The 20,016-nt window shown below is 46.7% G+C and overlaps 8 protein-coding genes across 8 annotated transcripts; 3 read left to right on the forward strand and 5 right to left on the reverse strand.

Annotated features, from left to right (window-relative positions):
- Positions 1-39: 39 nt before the first annotated feature.
- On the forward strand, positions 40-1,029 carry F4812DRAFT_436182 (uncharacterized protein). Its single transcript, XM_047934828.1, has 2 exons — positions 40-489; positions 665-1,029. Exons 1-2 carry the CDS (start codon positions 118-120, stop codon positions 899-901), a joined length of 609 nt encoding a protein of 202 aa, XP_047788493.1. The 5' UTR covers positions 40-117; the 3' UTR covers positions 902-1,029.
- On the reverse strand, positions 1,030-2,572 carry F4812DRAFT_436183 (MSF1-domain-containing protein). Its single transcript, XM_047934829.1, has one exon. It carries the CDS (start codon positions 2,095-2,097, stop codon positions 1,522-1,524), a length of 576 nt encoding a protein of 191 aa, XP_047788494.1. The 5' UTR covers positions 2,098-2,572; the 3' UTR covers positions 1,030-1,521.
- A 969-nt stretch (positions 2,573-3,541) lies between these two features.
- On the reverse strand, positions 3,542-5,830 carry F4812DRAFT_99299 (peptidase). The gene is made up of 4 exons (XM_047939625.1): positions 5,293-5,830; positions 4,070-5,226; positions 3,924-4,010; positions 3,542-3,859 (listed from the first exon to the last, which is right to left on the reverse strand). The coding sequence occupies exons 1-4, from the start codon at positions 5,333-5,335 to the stop codon at positions 3,803-3,805; spliced, it is 1,344 nt and encodes a 447-aa protein (XP_047788495.1). The 5' UTR covers positions 5,336-5,830; the 3' UTR covers positions 3,542-3,802.
- A 523-nt stretch (positions 5,831-6,353) lies between these two features.
- Positions 6,354-7,902, forward strand: F4812DRAFT_461152 (P-loop containing nucleoside triphosphate hydrolase protein; the record flags this gene model as incomplete). Its single annotated transcript, XM_047937818.1, has 3 exons — positions 6,354-6,613; positions 6,676-6,788; positions 6,845-7,902. The coding sequence occupies 3 exons, from the start codon at positions 6,354-6,356 to the stop codon at positions 7,900-7,902; spliced, it is 1,431 nt and encodes a 476-aa protein (XP_047788496.1).
- Positions 7,903-8,910: 1,008 nt separating this feature from the next.
- On the reverse strand, positions 8,911-11,373 carry F4812DRAFT_99364 (HET-domain-containing protein). Its single transcript, XM_047939626.1, has 2 exons — positions 10,574-11,373; positions 8,911-10,512 (listed from the first exon to the last, which is right to left on the reverse strand). Exons 1-2 carry the CDS (start codon positions 11,261-11,263, stop codon positions 9,136-9,138), a joined length of 2,067 nt encoding a protein of 688 aa, XP_047788497.1. The 5' UTR covers positions 11,264-11,373; the 3' UTR covers positions 8,911-9,135.
- A 172-nt stretch (positions 11,374-11,545) lies between these two features.
- On the reverse strand, positions 11,546-13,766 carry F4812DRAFT_436192 (WD40 repeat-like protein). Its single transcript, XM_047934830.1, has 4 exons — positions 13,455-13,766; positions 12,860-13,291; positions 12,343-12,800; positions 11,546-12,276 (listed from the first exon to the last, which is right to left on the reverse strand). Exons 2-4 carry the CDS (start codon positions 13,115-13,117, stop codon positions 11,919-11,921), a joined length of 1,074 nt encoding a protein of 357 aa, XP_047788498.1. The 5' UTR covers positions 13,118-13,291; positions 13,455-13,766; the 3' UTR covers positions 11,546-11,918.
- Positions 13,767-14,688: 922 nt separating this feature from the next.
- F4812DRAFT_99393 (uncharacterized protein) lies at positions 14,689-16,845 on the reverse strand. The gene is made up of 2 exons (XM_047939628.1): positions 15,933-16,845; positions 14,689-15,851 (listed from the first exon to the last, which is right to left on the reverse strand). The coding sequence occupies exons 1-2, from the start codon at positions 16,526-16,528 to the stop codon at positions 15,116-15,118; spliced, it is 1,332 nt and encodes a 443-aa protein (XP_047788499.1). The 5' UTR covers positions 16,529-16,845; the 3' UTR covers positions 14,689-15,115.
- A 737-nt stretch (positions 16,846-17,582) lies between these two features.
- On the forward strand, positions 17,583-19,650 carry F4812DRAFT_99425 (Tubulin/FtsZ, GTPase domain-containing protein). Its single transcript, XM_047939629.1, has 4 exons — positions 17,583-17,736; positions 17,802-17,842; positions 17,923-19,031; positions 19,113-19,650. The coding sequence occupies exons 1-4, from the start codon at positions 17,729-17,731 to the stop codon at positions 19,341-19,343; spliced, it is 1,389 nt and encodes a 462-aa protein (XP_047788500.1). The 5' UTR covers positions 17,583-17,728; the 3' UTR covers positions 19,344-19,650.
- Positions 19,651-20,016: the final 366 nt, after the last annotated feature.

Genomic DNA, 20,016 nt, shown 5'->3' on the forward strand with positions numbered 1-20,016 from the left:
TCTTGTATTTGGAGAAAGTCAAGCTCTCATTGTCTACCTCCTACCTAAGATAAGTTACTTTAATCCCCATAACTCCATTGGCCCATCCCCTCACCCAGACTGCTGCGGAAGCTCTTTATGCCCCACCAAACGGGACGCATGCACGCTGATGTCAAAAGGCAGCCGAAGCAAAACTTCCTTCGTCGATTACTATGTAACTACACTAATAAAAACCATACATGGTACCCCTTCCCTTCCCCATCTATCGCGATACAAATAACCACAACCCCACCAACCAACCAACAACCTATGGACCCAGATCTCGACTCCGGCCTCTTCGGCATCCAGCTGTCCGATTCCGAGGACGGATCCAATAATGACTCAGAACCAGCTGAGGGCACTCGACCGAAGAAAGGGGAAGCAAACACACCCGTCGATCGGACGGCACAGTCCGAGGAAGAGTTTCAGGCGGTAAGGAGAGAGTACCGAGTTAAAGTCGAAAACGGAGAAGTACGTTTGTGAAAAACATTTTCCTTTTCCTTTTCCTTTTCCTTTTCCTTTTTCTTTTCCTTTTTCTTTTCCTTTTTCTTTTTTGCTCATGCTCGCCCACGTGCCCACCGTTCAAAATAGTTACCTAGCCTAAGGTGCAAGCAAGTTTAGGTCTTATAAATTAACGCATCATCAGATATGGAAGACCATCCAGCTCCCCGTAGGCCCGGGCCGGGTCTCCAAACCAGATGCCCAGGCGCTGCTGCACGCGGTCGAGGAGCTGTACTTTTTCCGGCGGTACTCGGACGGCGCAAACTTTGCGCGGGCAATTCTAAGCAGCAACGGGGATGAAGGAGGGCCAATTGGGCTTGACGAGGATACTAAGAAGCTATTACGGTATTACGAGACGAAATGTATCGAGAAGCAAGGGTGATGAAAGCTGGAAGGTGGTTTAGGTAGGATTAATAGAAGGTTGATACCCCGCGCTGCCGTAAAGTTTACCTCGGAAATTCAAACTTGGAGTTCACATGTAAGTGCAACAGGAGGAAGGTGAGTACGAGAAGAGTATGAGAAGAGTGAGTATTATCCCTTGCTCTAAGTAGAGTTATATCTATAATAGGTATATATCTATACAAGTCTAACCATCCCGCTGCTCCCGCTCGTTCGTCCGTCGCGGGCGAGATAAAAAAAAAACAATAAATAATACCTATGGGGAGACTTACGGGCCTATGTACCAGAACGTAGCCGAGTCTAATAAATATTCCCCTTTTCTATATAACACAGTTGTTTGAATGGGTATGCCGAAACGCCGTGCTTTTCTTTTTGCTCTCTCGCGAAGAAAACAATAAAAATTTCAACTCAATTCAATTCAATTCACACCAAACCCCGTTTTATTTTTTCTTCCTCTCGTTGACTCCGGAAATGCATTTGTTGGTGTCGGTATGTCGTGGTCTACCCCCACTCGTCGTATGGCTTATGGCAGACGTCGTGGTCGTGATTTTTAATATATAAATGGATTCAAGAACGGAATGTAGAAATGCCGATTCCTTGTACCTACGCTGCCATCTTGCCCTCGATTCGTAACCGTTCCTTCTCCCGCTCCTCGGCAAATACTCGTCGGCTCATGGCAAGAACGCATTCGAAGCCCTCTTTACCCTTCATCGCGTTTTCTCGGAATCGGGTGACTAAAGTATCTTCGATGCTACTCTTAATCCTCTGCCAGCCGCCGCATAATGCCGTTATCCGCGCGTCCTGCTCGAACTGAGTCCTGTGGGCGTCTAATGGGCGATAGACCACCGTCTCTTGAACGTTGACCATATTTGCCCACGTGATGTTTTGCGATACCATGGTGACGGTCTTTGCGGCAGGATCGACGTAGGACGTCTCGAAGACCTGGCTCGTCTCCATGCGGCCGATGATGGATTTCAGCCATTCCGGCGCTGATTGCTTGCAGGTGATGAGACGCTCGGTTCGTAATATGCCGGTCGCGGGGTCGACTTCTCGAGCGAGGGTATCGACAGCTATAACGTGGGTAGACTTGTCGTTCCAAGGGCAGTATTTCCGCCAGTTGGCGGTAGATACCTCTTCCCAGGAGTAGTTGAAGGTATGGGTGTTAGAGAAGACCTTCATGGCTGACGGACGATCCCAATAATTGAACCAGATTGGTGCGAAAGGGAATTGAAAAGAATGAAACCTCCTTTTCAAAAAATACCTAGACTCGAGGCAACTAATATGGGGGGTTTTGTTTTTATCCCTCGAGTCCGGACGTTTAACCGTTGAGGTTTGGCAGAGAAAAAAACAAAACACCTCTGCGTGGTTTGCGATGTCTTTACGATGTCGGTCGGGGAGTGTAGACCGAAATAACAAATTTCGTAGGATCGCAGTTCTTTCAAAAAGCACCGAAAAAATATCTCACGTGCTGCTTATTTAAGTACTGTAACGAAACAGATACCTTCAATTTTTTTTTCTAAAAAAAAAAAATCAAATCCGCTCTTGACACTATAAATGATGGTAATGTGGCAGAATGAAGCCAACTCGTGATAAATTTATTGAATGAGTGTTAAGAGTGTCGAGGGATTTTGTAAAAGCTGTTTTTCCCCAAAGTGAGTTAAAATAACGGTGGGAAACGCAAAGGTTTTTGAGCCCAGAAAAAAATTCAATTAAGAACCCCCGACGCCCCCGATCGGCATTGGCGACAAGGAACCTTATCGCGCATTCCTTTTTTGCCTTCCTACCTTGTACCTTTCCCGGGAATGTTCGGTAAGTTCCCTTATGCTCCCTTATGTCCTCTTATGTCCACTTACTACCTTGGTATAAAGGTACACAAACTTACACAACCTTGCCTCGCTTGAATGTCCGAATCGGGCATAGCCTTGCCGTATAAGAAAATCGCTCGGAGACGGCGTTAAAGCTTTGATCAACTTTGAGCAAATCCTTATTTTTTAATTGGTTGTTTGCTTCTGAACGGATCGTGAAGTGGCACCAGTGGACCCCGAGCATGGACCAAGCGCCCGAAAACCTGGAGCGGTGCGGAGTCACGGAAGCATCCAGATTTTGCTACTCTTCGTCAGTTTTTTTTTTTTTTTTTGCATATGACAGAGGCTATCTGCTGGGTCCCACCCGTCCACAAGCCTCTCTGCCTCTGCCTCTCAAAATTTCTTCGACTTGTTAATTTAGCGGATCTCAAAACCCCTAACATCAATTCGTCTTCTATGATGATTTCTATGACTTCAACCCTAACCCACTCCCCTGGCCCTTCCAGCCCTTATAATCATCTAGGTACCTTGTCGATCCTTCATATTGCTAACTCGTAACTAAAATGTTGGTGATAGCCATAGGTATTATTTCCGTGACATAACAGGTAGTATCGATGATACAGAACAACATTCAGGCCAATGCTCAATACCAAAAAGTGCCATACAGCACTCAACCCATTGTTTCCAGCTTCATATGAACTGGCAAATAATGCATCTCACAAAAAGATAATTTTAGTTTCCGGATCCAACGTCATCAGCTCCACCGCCGCTTACATTGTGAAGACATTTCTCAACCCCCTTAATACAGAAGCATACTATTTTGGTGAATGTAGTTAATTTAGGATAATTGCCTGCGGCTTCTACCCTAATCCTCCCAAGTCTGTGGTTTTGACCCTTTCTGAATACCTGATTGCTTGGCTCTTCCCCAAGTCATATATCTCTTCAGCAAGGAACCAAGGCGCCAATTCATAAGCGATTTGATACTGGGATCAGGAATAATGACACCAACATATCAAAGCACACATTGCTGCTGTAATATAGGTCATCAACATGCTACATCATACATTTCGTGATTCTATCTAATAATCGTCACCACGACTGATGACCTCTTTTACGGTAGGTCGAAGCAAGATAGTCTGCAATCACAAATCAGTATCGCAGACACGTATATACATGCGGTAATGGAGAAGGGGAACTTACATGCTCAAATTGGGCCGTGTACGACCCTTTCTTGTCTAGTAGAGGGGGGTAGTCCTCCACGATACCAGATTGGACGAGATTGTTCAACTGGTATAAAGTTAACGAAATGCAAATACGCATAGCTTGTGATTAAAGAAAACACTTACCCCTAGCAAGTATTTCTCCTGCCCGAGTCTGTCTAGATATCTTCGTGCAAACGGAATAGTACCAAAGTTCTTCTTGATAACGTTAAGAAGAGACTTGGCCGAGGACAAACGTAGATCGACCTTGGGGGCGTCGCTACGCAGAGCATAGTGGGAGACCTCTCCTTCGTCGCGGACATAACCGTTTCCGGTGCTGCCGAAGGTCTCGATAGCGAAGACGTCGCCCTCCTCCATCTTCGTGTTATCTTGCGTCTTAACGATGGGAACACTCTTGGTTCCGTGAATGCTATACGGCAAGATCGTATGACCAGTGAGGTTGCGAATAGACTTGATCGGGTATGTAGTCCCGTTGATCTCACATTCGTAACTCTCCATGGCCTCTTGGATGTATCCGCCAAGTTCTCCGAGGCGGACATCGATACCCGCCTCCTTGACACCTGTGTTGGTCGCATCCTTTACGGCTGCCAACAAGTTGTCGTACATCGGGTCAAATGCCATCGTAAAGGCACTGTCAACGATCCTTCCGTTGACATGAACGCCAATGTCTACTTTCATGACGTTGCTCTGCTGCAAAACAGTTTTGTTCCCAGCATTGGGTGTGTAGTGGGCAGTAATATGATCCAAGTTTAAGCCAGTCGGAAAGCCCACACCGGCAATCTTAGCATCACCCTCTGATAATCCATCGTGTCCAACTAGGCGCCTGATGCTATCCTCAATCCCTTCGGCAATTTCAGTCAAAGTTTGGCCAGGCTTAATGGTCTTCTGAGCCCACTGGCGGACTTGACGATGGGTTTCGGCAGCGTGGCGATAGTCAATTAAGAAGTCGGTGTTTAGGTTGTCCAAGTGCCGCTTTTCTTCGCTAGTGGTGCGATAACGATTCTCGTCTGTATACTCGACTTCCTCACCCTTAGGATATGTGTTGTTAGGGAACAACTGTGATAGCAAGACGCTCGGGGGGTCTGTTTGAGTAGTAGGAGCCTTCTTCTTCTTCTTCGGCTTCTTCTTTTTATTCTTCTTCTTCTTAGCAGCACCGGGTGCGGGCTCGGTAGTTTGTTCATCAGCGTCATCCTCGGATTCTTCGCCGGAATGATCTGCAGCATCGCCATTCTGAGCGCCGTTAGTTCCTCCGGCAGCCTTCCCGTTGGCGGCTCCCTCGCTCACTATTGATTGAATATTAGGGGATTGCTAGGTAACCAATGATTATATCGGTTCAATATAATACTAACCACTGAGCTTCTCAAGCTCGTCTGATGGTGCTTTAGCAGCCATTTTCGCGACGAGTTTAAGGCTTTGCTTTTTTGGAAGTTGTTTAAGTGGAATTCAAAAGTTCGGAACTTTGGAACCCCGCCAACTTTTTCTCAGTCTTAAGCCTTGTGCATTGCATTAAAAGGTACCTAAGTACTAGTGTATTGTACTATTGTGCATCGGAGGGCGCGGGGCATCCGAGAGCCCCGTTATAAGGTAGTTGAACCCGCCCCGCAATCCCGCTAGGTGTCAGCTCAGGTCGTTCAAACTTCAGCGTATTTTAACTCTTATTAATGAACGTCGAGGTCGTAAGTAGAAACAAAATCCTTTATTTTATTTTGACAACCGATTTCCTTCGCTTTGAAATTTCAAGGTAACTTAAGCCGGCTACTTATTTTCTTACCTTGTTGGCTGGTTGGCCACAGCCAGACAAGTCTCGACGGTATGCCTTGTCATATCTCAGAATGGTAGGCAACATGAAGCATCGTACCAATCAATAACATTCAAGACAGCCTAGCCGTCTCAGGTCGGGCGACAGCATAGGACTAACTTCATACCTGGGTGCATAATAAAATGGTTAAACTAATTTAATATTATCCAATAAGCAAAGCAACACTTGGGTCTTCATGGTGGCCAAGTCGTTCATCGCCACCTTTTATCATTGGAGGCCGAAAGTAACAGGAGTAACACAGCATTTTCTCGCAGCTCAGGGAAGTAGAAATTGATAGTTACCTACAGTACCTTACCTAAGGTAAGGTCCAAGAAACTTTCACGAATGTTCAGGCTCATCCATTCCCTTGCTCTCTTTTACTTTTTGCTTGATTTGACGTAACGTCTAAGACATCTACTCCATCTACCCTAGTCAGATCTTGTTAAGAATAAGAGCATCCTAGATTTATGACCTTGTCCCCAGCAGCTTTCTTAACATCTTCCACGTTCATCTGATGCTCACCCGTTCATATTTCCCCGCATCTACAACACCCAAGTCCGAGTTACGCCATAGAATCAACTTATTATGACCGCACAATCTCTTCATGCGCCCATGGAGTATTCACCCGAGGAATATTCTGCGAAGGAATACGTGCCCAGAGAATATTCTCCCAAAGATACAAGCAGCGGAGTCGAGCCGGATGATCGCTCCGATGCCTCGGACTATGATTCCGACTTTAGTTTTGTAACGCCTTCTATATCAGATGACGATGGCGACGAGCCATCTACTGAATGGGGCCAAAAGAGGTTAATGAAGCTGCTCAACAACGTTAGCGGAGCACCGAAGCGTGTAATTCGCTATGTCGAGAAGTAGTATGTCCCCATCAAGCCATTTGAAAGCCTTCTAAGTAGTTATAGTACTAATTTCATTATAGCCTCAAAAGTACCAAGCTGATCTTCGTGGTGGGCCAAACAGGCACTGGAAAATCGACCATTCTACAAGAATTAACTGGCCTGGATCTGAATATCGGGTACACATTGAAATCAGGTACATACCAACAGCTCCCCTCTAATGAAACTCTACATGCTGACTCAATATTCAAGGTACTCGGAAGTATGAAATCTGCCCTGCCTTCATCGACGGACAACAATATCTCTTCGTAGATACGGCAGGGTTTGGCGCTGCCGACATGGATGACATGGCCAATTATTATAATATCATGAGCTGCTTAGAAGTCCTTGGCCCTTTCGTCACAGTTGCTGGTCTTATTTTTGTCTATGGCAAAATGGAGAACCGACTCCGAAAGGAAGATCTCAAAACCATTCAATGGGTTCAGTGCTTCTGCGGTCCAAAATTCTTCCGAAACGTCATTTTCGTTACGAACCACTGGGATACTTGGCACCCAAAGACTTTGGAAAGAACTTGGAACAAAGTCCCCGAATTGCTTGGTCAGGAAGATATCAAGCGAATTCTAAACCCACCAGGTCGCTATCGTGGAGGTTCAGTGTATCATCATGGCTTCCCAGGAGGTAAAGGGTCCACTGATGGGTTCGAACATATCTTAGACCTTGAGGAAAACAAAGCTCAAAGACGCGACGAACTCCGGAAGTTAATCCGACAACATTACGCAAACGCAACAGGTATAAAATTACAAGTTGCCCGAGAGATGGAGAGTGGTGTTCCAATATCGGAAACCGAAGCAGCCAGAGTATTAAGGGAAGACCCGTTCAAAACTGAAATTCACATCCAGAAAGGTCACGCCCTCATGTGGTTTAAGTCTGATGGCGCACAAGTTTCAAGTCCCGCTCGAGAAACACAGTCAACACCATCGACCTCGGAGTTACAGGTACAGCATAAACAACTAACCGGGTCTGAACTAAGCACATCTGACTCCAGTTCCGTGACTCATGTAGGGAAGCCTTACGGAAACCAAATTGTCATCTACAACTCTTGCTCCCCAAATCCACCGTCCAAAGAAGATCGACAGGGCACGAAAAACACAGAGGATGAAGATCCAGCATACGCCAAGAGTTGGTGGCAGAGAGCTTTTCAATGGTTAAAAGCTGCCTTCTTCTCTGCCGGGTTTTTCAGAAGTCATTCCAATCAGGAGATCCAGAGAAGCGTTGACTACCCACCTAGGTATGTTGAATCTATTCGGTAGCAATGGTTATTATCTAGGTGTTGTTTGGACCACGAGTACTCAAGTTATCTATGGAAAGTAGAGTTCGGGTTATTAGCTACTACGTTTGACAGGTGTGAAGATATTCTCATTTGTTATAATTAGATGCATGCATGGGGCGACACGCCTACGATATGCGCATACCTACCTAGCCTAGGTACACAACTTCATTTTTGTTGAAGATAAGAGAATATTGCCGTCGGTCAGGGGCCGAGGGAATCCTGGCTTGCCTTTTACTGGTTACATTTTATTGGGTTGGTTATTATCAAGGAGTCACAATATAAGTTGAAATACCATACGTCAGATACTTGTTTTTCTACGAAAACAGCCTATTGTGCATTATCACCTGGTATATCGTGCCCTCATAGAGGCTCAAGTGTGATTGCTACATGAACGGATTCCTCTAAGGTACCTGGTACCTAGCTTGGTAACTGCCCGTGATACTATTCTCGTACTTCGACCCTGAGGATAAAGCTCCCAAAGGTAGGTAAGTAGCAGTTAACTAGCATCTGTTGTCGTTAGACGGGGGTTGATGAGGACCAAAAAAAAAAGACAGAAAAGGAAAAGGGGGGAAAGTAATTTTTTCTTAAAAAAAGAGTAAAAGAAAAATAAAATAAAATAAAAAGGAAAGAGAAGGAGGAAGAAAAAAAGCTGGGACCGAAAGAAAGAACCGTTGAACATTCGACCTGAACAGTTGATCTGCCTGCCTGCCCTGCCGCTGGTTCGAACCAGCGGTCCCTTCGGGAAACTCTGAATTTTTTCTCCTCCATCACGTCCTCTAACCACTCGGTCACGACCACATTGAACCGAGTAATTAGAAATCAGGAGTGATAGGAGGGGCTCTTACGATGCCTTATGAACCTTTCGTTGCGTTCCTAGGTACCTAGGTCGGTACGTACTGCGAGTTACCTAGCAACCTTTGAAATTCCTAGGCTTCAAAGTCCTGTAGGCTTAGGTACCTGGTATGCGAGAGTGCTTTACGGCTATCGTGGCAGTACTTCTTTCTCCCTTTCACTGCCTTGATTGAGTACCTCCCTAGGTAAGTAAGTAAATACCTAACAATATAAAATACAATGCGTTTTTCTGGCTTGACTTGCGGCAGTGAATACCTAGGTATGCTCCCAAACCCTTCCATACTCTACACCGACGTGCCCCTGACTTCCTTCACAAGCCCATGTACCTACCTACCTACCTAATATAATAAATATTCCAAATTCACCCTACGACAACAGTCCGCCATCCAGCTCCCTCGCGCCATAACGGGTCTCCCCTGGGTATACTCACATCATCCAACACATCGCCACTGACACCGTCAACGAACACCGTATCCTGAAGATAATCCTTCTCCCTCTCCTGCTGCTGCTCCTCCTCCTGAGCTCGTATCTTACACTCCAAATACCCAATCCTCTCGTAATACCAACACCACGCACCACTGCCCCCGCCTCCTTGTCTTCTTTCCAGCAACAGGAAATCCGCGTTCTTGACCGTCGGGTCCATCAGGTGCGGGTAATACGCGTCGTCGCTGTACCGTCTAAGCAGCAGTCCGAGCACGGGCCTCGTCCTCGTGCTCGCCCCGGGTCCTTCCGCGCCGTCGAGCTTGGCCTTGGCCAGAACGCTCGTCTCGGGGGATATCCGTAGGGAAGCGTATGTCCCGTCGGAGAGCGTGTGGTTGTGCTTGTATTCGCCCGCGGCGAGGTGGAACGTCGTCTGGTGCGATTTCCGCGAGTCTGCCCACTGGATGTTCTCGAGGAGCAGGTCGACTACATACCCTGTCAGATGTAAAAACCGGGGCGCGTCCTTCCCGCCCTTCGCCAGTCCCGCGGCGGTGGTGCTTATGGGGTTCTGGCCAGGCAGCGGAGTTTCGCTTTTCTCTCCTAGTGCTACCTCGAAGTCGTTATAGCCAAGGAAGTTTTCGAGTTTGATGGGGCCTTCCCAGCCGAGGGGGGACCAGCTGGGGAATCCAGGCCGTCTCTTGCCCGGATGCTTGTGCTGCCAATTGATTACGGGTCGCTCTTCGTATATAACAGTCCCCCAGATGGAATACACGCCTTTCGTTTCCAGGAACTGCAAAACGCCTAGCATAGCGTCCAGCGCGTCCGAAGCGTATCTCAGTTCCCTGCGGCTATATTCGACGATCATATCGTTGGCAGCCCTGGTCCGTGGCGCTACGTACCTATCATCCAGGTCCGGGTGCGGGGTGAACGTGCGGATCTCAAAGGTCGGGAGCGACGAGATCTTCGTTATCGGGACCTTTTCGTGTTCAGCCAGGCATATTTTATCGCACAGGTACCAGACGCCGTAATCGGTAAAGACAAGTCTCCTCGGCGATAGAAACGCCTCTTGATACGTCCAGCCGCGACGTGCCCACGCTGACTCCTTTACCGCATGGACGGGATGGGGAAAGCCTTCCAGAAGAGATATGCCGTTAATAACTTCCCCTGATTGTTGCTTGCGAGGCCTGCTTATTCCCGGGAGGCCGTAGGTAGCGTCTGTTCCTGCCGAGGCAATGATGGTTATTTCCGAGTTTGCGTAAATATTGCCCATCTGAGAAATTTGATTATGTTTATCCATCGCGTTGTTTTGGTCGATGCACTGTCGTTATAGCTCAGAAGAGAATTCTATATAATTTTGAGTTGAAAAGGGGTTTACTTACATGGCGATCAACCCAAAGGTATTGGAGTCCCATGGACAAGGTAACGTTTATGGCATCAACGATCACCTGTGGATATACACCTGAGGAACACGATCTTGTGGTATTGCCCCAGACATACGACAAGGCTGCGTACTTACATTCCGGAGGCGCGGGAACAATCCTTTGAGCTGGGTCTGTGCAGTTGATCACCCGAAAGCCAGAAGCCGGCTGAAACGTTGGTCGAATACAAACTCGACTGTGGTTCTGGCGGCAATACGATACGCAATCCTGCAACCTCTTGAACGAGACGTGTTCGGGGTCTATACGCTGAATCCCAATGTTGATAATCTGGTCCGGCCTAGACACTTCGATCGTACCCCTGGACTCGTCGCCGAAATGCACAAGGTTGCTGCTCTGCGAGATGTCCAATATCCATTTGCTACGGCACTGGATCCAGCAGGTGCGTTGCGATAACAGAGGACAGATTTTCCCATCTAACGACGGCGACTTGATATTCGCCAGCAGGCGGCAGATACGACAGCTTGAAGACTTGAGCTGCCCGTGAGATTCGGACACCCACAGGTACGGATCTGTAGACGTTTGTTTTGGGTCTGCTATGAGATCCCATGGCACCCCCTGACAGCGGTCGCAAATGTTATTAGTAGGGGTCGAAGATGAGGAGTGAGACATGGAGGGAGGAGTTGATGTCATTTTTTTTTCATCTTCTCCAGATCTTCATGGAGGCGCCAAGGATGACGCAGGACGTGAATACATAGTATTAGGAATTGTTAAACAAATATGACGCCCCGGCTTACTCGCATATACCTGATCAAAACTACCGGTACCTATTGGACGGCGCATTGTCCACTACGCAAGTCAAAGCGCAAAGTTAGTTGTTTTGGAGAAATAGTTATAAAAACACCAGGAGACGATTCACAATAACCTGCCCATGAAACACCATCTAGAGTACTTCCGAGTACTATGCATTAATACAAGTGTAGGTATTCTCTATTAACTAACTGACACACCTATGTCGATAGAGCCATATGGTATCGCGCCATCCGCCTTACCCCTTACTATGGTCATATTCTTACAACTTCTTTATTTCCTTCCTTTTTTTTACTTTCTTCATTCCCCGTAACGTAGACTCTCCACGACTCGTCGTCCGCTTTCCCCCTGAATAATCAAGAATTATCCGTCTCCTCGTGCAAATCAATCTGTGATACGTGCGTAGGCAAGAGGCAGCAACTACGACAAAGCGAGAGTACCTAAGTCATCTTTTCTGCCTCGGTCACCAATCCATATCCCAGTCGCCCATGCTATCTACTAAGGGTCGTCCCTTTGGTCCCCGTGCGCCTTGAGTGTTCTACCGCTTCTTAACGCTAGGGCGAGGCTTGCACTCGTCGCCCTGGATGGGATGCAGCATGACCTTGTTGGGGTAGTTCTGATTGTTACCCATATAACCTTTGCTCCAGTCATAACCGACAGCATACGCGAAGATGTTGCCGCCCGAGTTGAACGTCGTTGCTGTAATGCTACCGCCCACCGATGGGTACCCCTTCAGCCGGTGCTTCGCATCTTTATCCCAAAAGTGGAACGTGCCGTCACTACCGGCTGTGCTGAACGTTCCGTGCTGGGGATGGAATGAGATGTCGTTAACAGAGTACACCTGCGTCGTGTTGCCTTGAGGCGGATCGCGGTGGCATTTGAACGAAAAGTTGGAGCTGCAATTACGTCAACAATTAATGAATAGAGATGATAGCTAATTTTCATGATAACTCGCAACGTACCTCGCGTCCTTGTCTTCCACATACTGAATGGCGCAACGACCCTCGATACTACCAATAGCAAAACCGCTAGCGTCGGTAAAGCAACTGACCACGCGAGTCTGCCACTTGAGAGGGCTCTGAAGAGTCTTATAAAATTTCAGAGGGTCTTGTAGGTTTATGACATTGATATAGCGGTCTGCGGTGCCGATGACCAGTAGTGAATTTCGCACATCCATTGTATAGACACGTTCTTGGCATGTGACTGTTCCGACGGGCGAACTTTGCCGTAGGTCCCAATATTTAACGGTCTTGTCCCACGAGCCTGTTACCAGCATTGGACCATTTGAGTTGGGCAGCTCGAAGAAGCGGGCGGATCGGACTGTCTGGTCATGTGCGGCTACTTGCGCCGTTTGGAGGGTTTGTAAATCGCAAACTTTGGCCTGCTTGTCGGCTCCGGCAGATACAACCTTGTTGCCGTCCTGGGATATACACATGTCAAAATGTGGGATTTTCAAACGTGAGAACCGAGATGGCTTACCTTGGAGAAGTCCACGCTCAGAACAGGGGCCTCGTGATCATACATATGCTTCCCTTCACTAGCACCGTTGGCAGCAATTTGATATATCCGGACCTTCTTATCCCAGCTTGAGACGGCTAAGATGTCTGAGGTAGGAGAAAAGGCGAGGTCGGAGATTGTATCTTCGGGAGGGTTCGAAACAGGAACGTCATTCTTTAGGTCACCAATAGTGTTACTAGGAGTTGACGTAGCAGCGCTGCTTCCGAAGAGACCTGACATGTTGAATTGGGATGTTCGGCTGCGGGAGAGGAGGGAGGTTGGTAGAGTGGTAGAGGTGGCGACGGCGGTTAGAAAGAAATATACGGGATACAGCGCGAGGCTGCCCTTCGGAGTAGACGATGATGCAACCTTCGAAAACTTGACGGTAAATCCTTGTTGGAAGCTGTGTGGATACTAGGTCATTTGGTTAGAAATAGGTACCTAAAAGAGTAAGAGTAAATTGTTGAGTTCGGGGGGGTTGTGTTCGTGAATGTGGAATGGAAAGATGATTTATTAAGTTGAACGCGTGCTAGAAGCAAACCGTGTTGTAACGAAAGGCTACAAGGTAGGTACCTACCTAAGGTTACCTGTAATTTTTTAGGTAACCAACTTAAAAAAAAACAGCTCCTAGGTAATGTCGTCTAGTCATACGGATCCGTAGAGCTTGGAGAAACTCTACATATAATTGGATAATACTTCATCATAACTCTGTCCCACTCTGAGTACAGTAAAACCTTGCCATAACGAATGTCAAAAAACAGTGATTCTAATTCGTTATGGCTTGAATTCGTTCTAAGTAGTAAAGTAAAGCTAGTCCCAAAAGGGGAACGCGCATTAGGTACGTACCTAAACATGCTTGAAAAGCTTGGAAAAGGTAAAAAGTTAAGCGAAATTAGGGATATTCTTTCCCAAGATGGCTTAGCGCTACTTTAAAAAGGTATAGCGTTACTTACTCCATAACGAATTTGGTGGTGACTAAGCTAAATTCTAACAAAATTCGTTAACAATTAAAATTCGTTAAATTACATACAAAAATCAAAAAACAGGGACTTTAATTCGTTAAAGCATGAATTCGTTATACTGTAACTTCGCTATGGCGAGGTTTTACTGTACTTATGTACGCAGGTACACAAGCTTTGACCAACTGCTTGAACCGGCTTAGTCACGAACTAAAAGTACGAACCTTTTAAAGGTTTTTTTTTTTTTTTTTCTTCATAAAATTTTTCTTCCTTCTTCTACAACCCCTCGCCCAACAAATCGCTATCGAAGCTACATACAGAGACTTTTTGATCTTATGATTGATTTGTCTCCCTCTTCTATTATGCTTTGGGAGAAAGTCCCCGGACATCCTTCTTTGAAGGAATGCGGAAACGCGCCGCCATAGAAGCACAGCGGCTTACATCTCCCTATCTGTTTCTTGTTCCGTTATTATTTGCCCCGTCTTGTCGCTACATCGCTTGTCCCTCCCAGCGTCCTAACCCGTATTCTCTAGCCTTGAGACCACATGGATGAAGATATGAGTCCGCGCTCGTGGTTGGGTGGTTCGGTGTCTAGGGGCCTGGGAGCTTGTCGATGGCAGATGGCCGTGGATTTAGCGGACGAGAGACGCGAAGGATAGGTGTAGATACCCTGTTGTCGAGATCGATAGTTATGCGATTACCTTGCTTTTTTCCTTTGGTTTGAGCTTGGTTACTCGATGGGGCTTATTCTTGGTGCGAGGGGTTCCCTTTGTAATGAACAGCTTGACAACCCAAACTCTGGGCTTCGTTGGAAGCCTTTCCTCCGTCTATGCTGTTCTGTATCGAAGGTTATTGCAATCGTGGGGGTTTAAAGTTCATGTGATGAGAACCAGTATTAGAGTCAAGCACTGAGGCTAGCCATTGGTTTAGCTCGTTGAAGACACAAATGCGTTATGGTATCTGATGGACGTCACTTCCAGTCTCTTGCTTGTCAAGCGAGTTCCCACATTGTGGTTTGTATTATTACATTGACAGCGTTGGTCTAAAGCCTAGGTAACCTAACAATAACGCCTAAGTACTTAGGCATATTTATATGCTCGTCGTGATTAGGCCTTGTAGTAAAGTAGTACTGAATCATTATATGCATGACATCCCATCTGAAGACTTGAACGCCGTTGTGCCCTGTAACCCATGCTACTTGGTATCCTCAACCGGAAGTGATCCTCAAAACACCAACCCACTACTACGTATACATATATACGTAGATATTACCTAGGTATCATATCAAGCCACCGAGCACCACCTTGCCCACGCTAGCGAGCTCCTGTTTCAAGCCTGTTCGGCTCGAGTCTTCGAATTCCTTAACCACGCCCTGGATAATCATCTTGCGTACCTTGGCATCAGCTTTGGTAAACAGCTCGGCAATAATGGGAGTACAGTCTTTCGGCGTAGGGAGAAGGGACATGAGTCTCGAATAGCAATCGATTAGTACATCGCATAACGTAGCAAACGTTTCGAAAAAGTCGGGATCAAAAGGAAGATTCGGCGTTAGAAGGTGCGTATACTCTTCCCCGGGCACAAGGTCGTTGCCCTCACCACCGAGCCCGAAATTGATAACGTTGGTAGGCATCGAGTTCACAGCCGAGCCGCTGGCGAGACCGTTGTTGCTAGTATCCGTGTATAAGTCGTTCGCACCTGACTGCCTCCGACCTTTTCCACCAGGTCCTCTACGAAACATATTTGGTATGCGGGCGCGGGAAAGCGAGCTCGTGTTCACGCCATTCTCGGTATGTATTTGCTGATAAGATTCAAATTCGGCGAGAAGGGTATTCAGAGAGCGGAGAAATTCCAACGGCGTGCCCGAATTGAGGTCTATAACAGCCGGTAGGGAAAGACCGAGTAGGAGATAGTTGGTGGCACGATGAGCTAGCTTGCGGCTGTCGAAATATGGCATACGAGCCAGGTCGGGCTTGTCGAAAAGCAATGTATTAAACCAGTAGATGCGACCTTCATGACTAGCACAGGACTGTCAGCTTTCTATCCACCAAGATACTGGGAAATAAATAAAGACTACTAGCTCTCTTCCAAAAACTTACGCTTTACGTAGGTAATCCAAAGTCGATATTCTCTTATTTGCAACCTCGTGAATATGCTGATGAAGCGAGGGAATCTCGTTTTGAATTAAGGGGGGAGAGGTCATAGTAGAAGCGGGATAGTAGCCGTTGAGAGGCGTTGGCGTGGCGCGGGCTATCATCTTAGAAAAGGAATCGGTCGATGCGGGCGAAGATATTACTATGTCGGACTCCTTCGCCAATTTGGCGGCAGCAGCGAGCGCAAAGTCAGGGGGGATAGCGGGAGGTATAGCAGCGTCGGTCCTGATCTGACTTCCCGTTCCTGCTCCTGCATTGGACGAACTCCCCCGTCGCTTTCCCTTGGAAGGGGAAGAGAATGACGGTTTGCGCCCAAAAGAAGGTTTGTGATCGCGTTCTTTAATTAGGATGTTAGGTTCCCTTTCTTTGTCTTTGTCGCCGGAGCTGGTACCGGGACGCGATCTGCTAGAGCTACGACCACCTTGGTTCGATTGCGCCTGTGCGTTGGAATTCGAATTGGAGCTACTGCTGTTCCCCCAGATATTGGTGGAAAAGAAAGGAGTCGCATTCTGCGTCGGCGTCGAAGATGCAGATCTCTGCATGGCTGACCGAACGTGAGCGTGGGCGTGGGCGTGGATGTGGGTGTGGGCGTGTGGCTCCCAACCCTTCGAAAGTTGCGCCGTGGTAATCCTAAGCTTTAGCGCGTTGCGTGACAAGGCCCCCGATAAGACGGCCTTATTTATTAATTCATGTAAGCCGCTTCCTCTTATGTGGATTGGAATACTATTCCCTTGTGTTGGTTTAATTGGATGGGGAGAGATCAAATGCAGTGCATGCAAGAGAGAGCAATTAAACGAATTACTAGGAAAGTAATGCGTTCCAGTTAGATGAATTATGGATTCGACATGATGTCCGAATGTGAAAATGAAGGGAAAGAGTGTAAGGCGTATGTGTAGGATGGTGAGATTCGACAAAACTTCCAACCTTGGAAGTCAATTGGAATTAGTTAGTTATGTATTCTTAAGTACTTTGTTGTATATATGTGCGTATTTTATATAAGATACCTACCTAGAGGTACTTATCTCTTACCTTATTTACATTAGCTAAGGATCCATGCAGCTTAGGTAGTTCCCGCCCTAAGCTTTAGGTAGGTAGGTGCCTACCTCCTAAGCTAGGTACACTTGTTATATCCATTGATTTAGGTAGCCTTTAGAACAGGCAGGCAGGTAAGATCGTGATGCATCTGTGCATACCTATCAGTGCAGGTGGCTGCATTGGCGGCAAGAAAAGATCGGGGTCGGAAAGCTACCACGCGCATGTCTTATGCTATCCGCAGCTTGATTTATTAGGCCGGACTTTAAACAATAGCAGAGATATGCATCTGTATAATACACTAGTTGTAAGGCTCTTATCAATGCTGAGAACAAAATATAAGTAACTTTATAAGATGTTGAGAAAATGCATCTCGGCTAAGTACATAGGACTTCTTCAAACGGTTATGAGTCCTTGAAGAGGTTGCAGGTGTTTTGAAAGCCATATCGGGATTAAGTATCTAAAGAGGTATTGTATGTACTATGTACAATACGGTATCTAGGTAGTATAACCCCGCCAAACTTGTATGAAGTACTTGAGAAGGGAAAACGCGCTACTACGCGTCGATAATCGATAAGGCATCTAGGTTAGGTAATTGATAAGACAACCACTTATCAAATATCTGAAGCTCAAGGCGGGAGCTTTTATTACGGACAATTTATTCAGCAGCATAAGTCTACGAACTTAACAGTGAATCATATGTTGCCATAATGCCGAGGTAAGCGAACTCCGAAAACCCCTGCGTTATAATTAACTATGTCAATCTCACATTTATCTTTCAAGAGAAATCATTACAATCCAGGTAGGCCAGTGCGGCAATAGCAGTAAGTAACGCCCATCCAGAAATCCCAAAGAGGTCTTCTTCTGGAAACGCATCAAGGACGCGTGCGCTAACAAGTTAAAGTCGGTAGCCAGTTTTGGCAGCAGCTATGCCAGGAACACGGCATCAATCAAGACGGCAACCTTGAAGACTTTGCTACGGAGGGCGGCGATCGCAAGGATGTCTTCTACTACCAGAGTGACGATACAAGATATATTCCCCGAGCGATTCTAATAGATCTCGAACCCCGCGTCATTAACGGGATACAGACTGGCCCTTACAAAAACATCTACAACCCGGAGAACTTCTACGTTGGTAAAAATGGCAGCGGCGCAGGAAATAACTGGGGTGATGGATATCAGACCGGCGAGGCGGTTCACGAGGAGATTATGGAGATGATAGAACGCGAGGCAGATGGTAGTGATTCTCTCGAGGGTTTCATGCTTCTTCATTCAATCGCTGGAGGCACAGGTTCCGGTCTAGGTTCTTTCCTCCTCGAACGGATGAACGACAGGTTCCCCAAAAAGATCATCCAAACCTACTCGGTGTTTCCTGATACCATAAACCAAGGAGATGTCGTCGTTCATCCATATAACAGTCTTCTCTCCATGAGACGATTGACGCAAAATGCCGATTCGGTTGTGGTTCTGGATAACGGAGCGTTGTCCCATATCGCAGCAGACAGGTTACACGTCCAGGAACCATCATTCCAACAAACCAACCAGCTAGTGTCGACGGTTATGTCGGCCAGTACCACCACATTGAGATACCCAGGTTACATGCACAACGATCTCGTTAGCATCCTAGCGTCGTTAATTCCCACGCCTCGCTGCCATTTCTTAATGACAGCCTATACCCCTTTCACCGGAGATCAAGTTGAACAAGCTAAAACGGTCAGGAAAACCACCGTGCTTGATGTCATGAGACGACTACTACAACCTAAGAATCGTATGGTCTCAACTATACCGGAGAAGAAAAATTGCTACATTTCCATTCTCAATGTCATCCAAGGCGAGGTCGACCCAACAGATGTTCACAAGAGTCTGCTACGTATCCGCGAACGAAGATTAGCAACCTTTATACCTTGGGGCCCAGCGAGTATACAGGTCGCCCTGACAAAGCGCAGTCCATACATCCCAATGAGCCACCGCGTCAGTGGTTTAATGTTAGCCAACCACACCAGCATCGCAACTGTAAGTCTTTCAAAGTCTTTAAATGCACATATGTATACACACGTCCTATTGGGAAACTATCAACTAACAAACACACAATAGTTATTTAAACGAATTGTTCGTCGATATGACAACATGCGAAAGCGTGGTGCTTTTATAGAGAGTTACAAGAAGACGGCCCCCTTCTCGGAGAACTTACACGAGTTCGACGAGGCCAGAGAAGTGGTATCAGATCTAATTGCGGAGTACGAGGCAGCCGAAGATGCGAATTATCTGAACCCCGACGAAGGAGACAAGGCCACGTCTGCAGAAACGGACAAGAGAGTCGCGTAGTGGGGGCTGTTCCCTTATAGGGAAAAGTTATGAGATCATGTCGCATTGAAAAGCATGGCTAATGGTTTTTTATCGCAAGATTAGGAGGTAGTTAAGGATATCAACGTGGTGTTCGGGCGTTCTAGGTATGACGTTAAATGGCCGATGTGATGGTAAACAGTTTACCTAACAAACACTCTGACACTGCAGGCGTCCCCCTTCTTGGTATAATATAGAAGTATTGAGACCTTAGGTAGTCGATTACGTCGTTGTCTGCGGATCTTCCCGCTGAATCGACTCCTAAATCAACTACCTAGGTACCTAGGTATGTATTCCTGGGACCCAAGATATGGTGACAGGGGGAAGGTTACCTATTCAAACAAATTAGGGGAACCTTGGGGATTGAATAGGCGGGTCCAGAATCACTATGTAGTAAATTCACACATGGGTACAGCTCAGGATTGGTCAGTGTGACGTCAACCGTTCAACCTTCGAATGACGTCAAGATACCTTCTACTCCATCGGACTAAAAGCTCCTAGACTTATATCATCTTATATCATACACCCAACTGACGTATCTATTAAAGCATCCAGAGTTCTGCAGTTTGTATCAGTTTCAATTTCCTTCATCATCTCAATCATAGACGAGAGGATATTTCACACCACAAAATCTACACTTTACAACCAATCTCAT

This window comes from Daldinia caldariorum (genome assembly GCF_022478825.1).
Source record: "Daldinia caldariorum strain CBS 122874 unplaced genomic scaffold F4812scaffold_13, whole genome shotgun sequence".
Lineage (NCBI taxonomy): Eukaryota > Fungi > Ascomycota > Sordariomycetes > Xylariales > Hypoxylaceae > Daldinia > Daldinia caldariorum.

What these genes read in the sequence shown, in the direction of transcription:
- F4812DRAFT_436183 (XM_047934829.1), bottom strand. Translation starts at nt 2,097, where the DNA reads ATGAAGGTCTTCTCTAACACCCATACCTTCAACTACTCCTGGGAAGAG.
- F4812DRAFT_99425 (XM_047939629.1), top strand. An exon ending in AGGCCAGTGCGGCAATAGCA is followed by an intron (nt 17,843 to 17,922) that starts GTAAGTAACGCC and finishes AACAAGTTAAAG; the next exon opens with TCGGTAGCCAGTTTTGGCAG. An exon ending in ACCACACCAGCATCGCAACT is followed by an intron (nt 19,032 to 19,112) that starts GTAAGTCTTTCA and finishes AACACACAATAG; the next exon opens with TTATTTAAACGAATTGTTCG.
- F4812DRAFT_99393 (XM_047939628.1), bottom strand. Translation starts at nt 16,528, where the DNA reads ATGCAGAGATCTGCATCTTCGACGCCGACGCAGAATGCGACTCCTTTC. An exon ending in TTGGATTACCTACGTAAAGC is followed by an intron (nt 15,852 to 15,932) that starts GTAAGTTTTTGG and finishes GTCCTGTGCTAG; the next exon opens with TCATGAAGGTCGCATCTACT.
- F4812DRAFT_99364 (XM_047939626.1), bottom strand. Translation starts at nt 11,263, where the DNA reads ATGACATCAACTCCTCCCTCCATGTCTCACTCCTCATCTTCGACCCCT. An exon ending in ACCTTTGGGTTGATCGCCAT is followed by an intron (nt 10,513 to 10,573) that starts GTAAGTAAACCC and finishes CTATAACGACAG; the next exon opens with TGCATCGACCAAAACAACGC.
- F4812DRAFT_436192 (XM_047934830.1), bottom strand. Translation starts at nt 13,117, where the DNA reads ATGTCAGGTCTCTTCGGAAGCAGCGCTGCTACGTCAACTCCTAGTAAC. An exon ending in TGAGCGTGGACTTCTCCAAG is followed by an intron (nt 12,801 to 12,859) that starts GTAAGCCATCTC and finishes TGTATATCCCAG; the next exon opens with GACGGCAACAAGGTTGTATC. An exon ending in GTGGAAGACAAGGACGCGAG is followed by an intron (nt 12,277 to 12,342) that starts GTACGTTGCGAG and finishes ACGTAATTGCAG; the next exon opens with CTCCAACTTTTCGTTCAAAT.
- F4812DRAFT_436182 (XM_047934828.1), top strand. Translation starts at nt 118, where the DNA reads ATGCCCCACCAAACGGGACGCATGCACGCTGATGTCAAAAGGCAGCCG. An exon ending in TTAAAGTCGAAAACGGAGAA is followed by an intron (nt 490 to 664) that starts GTACGTTTGTGA and finishes ACGCATCATCAG; the next exon opens with ATATGGAAGACCATCCAGCT.
- F4812DRAFT_99299 (XM_047939625.1), bottom strand. Translation starts at nt 5,335, where the DNA reads ATGGCTGCTAAAGCACCATCAGACGAGCTTGAGAAGCTCAGTG. An exon ending in CGAGCTTGAGAAGCTCAGTG is followed by an intron (nt 5,227 to 5,292) that starts GTTAGTATTATA and finishes TTCAATCAATAG; the next exon opens with TGAGCGAGGGAGCCGCCAAC. An exon ending in ACACGGCCCAATTTGAGCAT is followed by an intron (nt 3,860 to 3,923) that starts GTAAGTTCCCCT and finishes TTGTGATTGCAG; the next exon opens with ACTATCTTGCTTCGACCTAC.